The 3,629-nt window shown below is 37.4% G+C and overlaps 1 protein-coding gene across 1 annotated transcript; it reads right to left on the bottom strand.

Annotated features, from left to right (window-relative positions):
• Positions 1–359: 359 nt before the first annotated feature.
• LOC139112811 (uncharacterized) lies at positions 360–3,378 on the bottom strand. Its single transcript, XM_070673840.1, has 2 exons — positions 3,127–3,378; positions 360–3,010 (listed from the first exon to the last, which is right to left on the bottom strand). The coding sequence occupies exons 1-2, from the start codon at positions 3,376–3,378 to the stop codon at positions 2,477–2,479; spliced, it is 786 nt and encodes a 261-aa protein (XP_070529941.1). The 3' UTR covers positions 360–2,476.
• Positions 3,379–3,629: the final 251 nt, after the last annotated feature.

The following is a 3,629-nucleotide window of genomic DNA, read 5'->3' as shown; positions in this document are numbered from 1 at the left end:
GGGTGCTGTAGTGTAGAAGGTAGAGGGGTAGGTGAAGTAGAAGAGCTGTTAAAGGGAGGTAAGGGTGGAGAAGGAAAAGGAAATTAGATAAAAAAGAAAAAGGGTGAAGATTTGGAGGTTAGGTGTACGGTCGTGAGACAAAGGAAGTGAGACAGTAAGACAAAGAAGAACAAAGTGTTATATCCCGAGCCCTTAGCAACAGAGGCTCGGGAATAACGCCGGAATGTCGCACGCGCGCGACCGTTTAGCTTGATCGGCAGAATACCGCCGATCAAGGTAACCCGGCATTTCCGGCCGGGACGCGACGTTCGAGGACAGTCGCGGTTGCCACCCGCGATTCTGCTGATTGCTATGAATTTTGGCATAGCAACAGTAGGAGATATATAGGGGCAGCCGCGGCCCGGACGGGCAGTCGCAATTAAGAGTCGCGAATAGAGAACATAATTAAACGAATCGCGTGAAGTGGCCAGCTGTAATTCGCAAGTAGGGTAATAAAAAAAAAATAAAACAACTTAATAGGGAAGCGACTTTATTTTGGGCACCCTTCTTCGGCCCAGATTACATACGTCTCTCCGGAGAACGGACCTCACGACACCTTCCCGGTGCAACACAAGATACGATTCCATACGGGTACTTCTGGCGTTAACAACGCAACGAGACTTGGAAATGTTGCAGTTTGACATTAGAACTGCATTTCTCTATGAAGAGCTCGAGGAAACCATACACATGGAGGTACCAAAAAGACTGAAGATATCAAGAAATGCTGAGAAAATGGTCTGCAGTCTAAATAAATCGTTATATGGTCTAAAACAGTCTCCGCGTTGTTGGAATATTAAGTTTAGTAATTTCTTGAGACTGTTTAATTTAAAAAAAAATCACGCAGACAAATGTATATATCGAGGTTTAGTTAATGATGAAGTTGTATATCTTGCGTTATTTGTGGACGATGGTCTAGTCATTAGCAAGTCGAAAGCGGCAATACAAGTAGTTATTAACAAACTTAAACGCTCTTTTGAAATAACTGTTACGGAAGCAAACTTGTTTATAGGAATGCAGATCGAGCGAGATCGTAAAAATAAACGAATGTTTGTGCATTAAGGCGCGTATACGCGTAACTTATTACAAAAATTCAATTTTGTTAATGCAAAAGGCTTAAGCATACCGGCTGATCCTCATGCGATTCTGACAAGCGCCGACTCAAGTGAAAGCAAACTTGTAAATGTTCCATACAGGGAAGCAGTAGGATCACTTATGTTTTTGTCGTTGGTTTCGCGGCCGGACATAGCATATTCAGTGAATGTAGTAAGCAGATATTTAGATAAACATACACAGGGTCACTGGAATGCAGTGAAACAAATTTTCAAATATCTTATAAATAATAAAAACTATGGATTGCTTTATGAAGCTCAGGATGAAATGAACGGACTGAACGGTTATTCAAACGCCGATTTTGCCGGAGATGTTAATACGTGAAGGTCAACAACGGAATACATTTTTAATATTAACAATACACCGGTATGTTGGTCTTCACAAAGGCAAAAGTTGGTCACACTGAGCACCACTGAATCTGAATACGTAGCTGCATCAACAGCATCAAAGGAAGCAATGTGGCTTCGTCAGTTACTTAAAGATCTAGATTATCACTTGTCAACTCCTACTAATCTACATATCAATAATCAGAGTACAATTAGACTCATATACAATCCTGAGTTTCACAAGCGAACTAAACATATAGATGTTAAGTTCCATTTTATTCGTGAAAAGGTAATGAATAAAAGCATCGAAATCAAATTTGTACCCTCAGAAAAGCAACTCGCGGACATATGTACAAAGGCGTTACCGCGAGACCGTTTTCAGACGTTAAGATATAAATTGAACATATGCGACATGAGGCTCCAAAACGGAGGAAGTGTTAAGAAATAGTTTCGGAACTTCATGCCGTTAGTAACAAGCAGAGTCATACGTGTTTGGCGTGGTCGCGTGTGTGCTGGAGCGTGCGTGGTGTGTGCGGGAAGAGGTCGCGTTCTCTGGCCCATGCGTGGGCTGTCAAAAATATGTATGTAGAAGCGCGCGAAAGATCTCACTCAGGTAGCGTGCGTCTAACTATAAACTTGTATTACTTATATATAAACTTATATACAGTGGAAAGTGTTCTCTAATTCGAAACCTAAACCGTTACTGCGTGCAAATATACTAAAGAACATTCAACAAAGAGTTTATCTTAAAAAATGTTTTATTTTGAAAAAGACTGAGAAAATTCATTAATAATTAAAAAATAGAAGTTTAGTTTCTTTTATGTGATGTATGTTATTTTATTTATGTGAGATGTTTATTTTATACGTAATGTTTAAAAGGGAATAAAGTACAAACAAAATGTTAAGTTGAGTTAAAATAATATTTTATTACTTTAAAAAATTACGTACTACGTATATAAAGAAAAAAAATAATGTAATAAAGAAAAATGTCATTACATTTATTAAGCGTTTCGTATGGGTAATCTTTCTGCTAATAAATCTCGCTTTGCAACACCTACATTTATAATGCGTATGTTTTCATTTTTTATGTAATCATCATTATTAATTTCTGTATCTTCATGTCCTTCTAAATCAAGATTATCACCTTTTTTCAAACACATATTATGTAACACACAACAAGCAATAATGTGCATTGGAATTAAATCCACTCTATCCATCGCAAGCGTTGTAAGAAGGCTTCGAAAACGTCCTTTGAGCAATCCAAATGCTCTTTCAATACATATTCTTGCTGAAGCATGTAAGAAATTGTAATTTCGCTGACGTACAGTCATATGACCGTTATCTCTATATGGTGTTAATAAATTGTCATGCAATTTATATGCACTATCACCAACTAAATGACAGTCATGAGGAAATTTGGATATGTCTCCTAGATAGGATTGTACTTCTGACAATCTAAACACTCGTTGATCATGTACGGATCCTACATGTCCAACAAAACAATGAGTAAATTGACATGTATGATCACATATAGCCTATAAAAAAAGATATAATATGCAATACACAAAACAATATATGTAGATTAGATAAAGCAAAAACTGAAAAATCCAAATAAACCTTCAAAAATTCTTATATTAAAACAGAAAATTACCTGAAGTTGGATTGAATGGTGACTTTTGCGATTTATATATGCTTCTGGATTAATTTTGGGAGCAGGAATATTTATATGTGTGCCATCAATCGCACCAATAATTTTAGGAAACCCACTCGTTGCTTCAAATCCTGTCCATACTTGTTCAACTCGTTCATTGCTAGGCCATTTTATTATATTAGGTGCCAATTTAACAAGTGTGTTTATCACACGTCGTGTAATATACAGGGTGTCTGGTTGAGTAGTGAGCATCTCTTAGTTATTGATAGAACTCGAAAATATAAATAGGAAAGTCCCGTACCATTTTGCAAAATTCTCAATCGTTATTGAGAAAAAAATTAAAATGCATAAAATGTATAGGCGTAAGAGCGACAAGGAAGCTGCGCGTGAGTGAGCGCGACAGGCGAATGGCTAGGAATGGCGTCGTCGTCTGTTGCGCTCACTTACGCACAGCTTCCTTGTAGCTCTTACGCCTATACATTTTATGCATTTTAATTTTTTTC

This window comes from Cardiocondyla obscurior, unplaced genomic scaffold (assembly GCF_019399895.1).
Source record: "Cardiocondyla obscurior isolate alpha-2009 unplaced genomic scaffold, Cobs3.1 scaffold52_0_228554, whole genome shotgun sequence".
Taxonomy (NCBI): Eukaryota; Metazoa; Arthropoda; class Insecta; order Hymenoptera; family Formicidae; genus Cardiocondyla; species Cardiocondyla obscurior.
The sequence above is the reverse complement of the archived record's forward strand: the minus strand, read 5'-3'. Positions and strand labels throughout refer to the sequence as shown.

Bases quoted from the DNA above. Each gene is read 5' to 3' on its own strand.
- LOC139112811 (XM_070673840.1), bottom strand. From the start codon at position 3,378: ATGCTCACTACTCAACCAGACACCCTGTATATTACACGACGTGTGATA. The intron at 3,011-3,126 runs GTAATTTTCTGT...CTTTTTTTATAG, and splicing joins ACCATTCAATCCAACTTCAG to GCTATATGTGATCATACATG.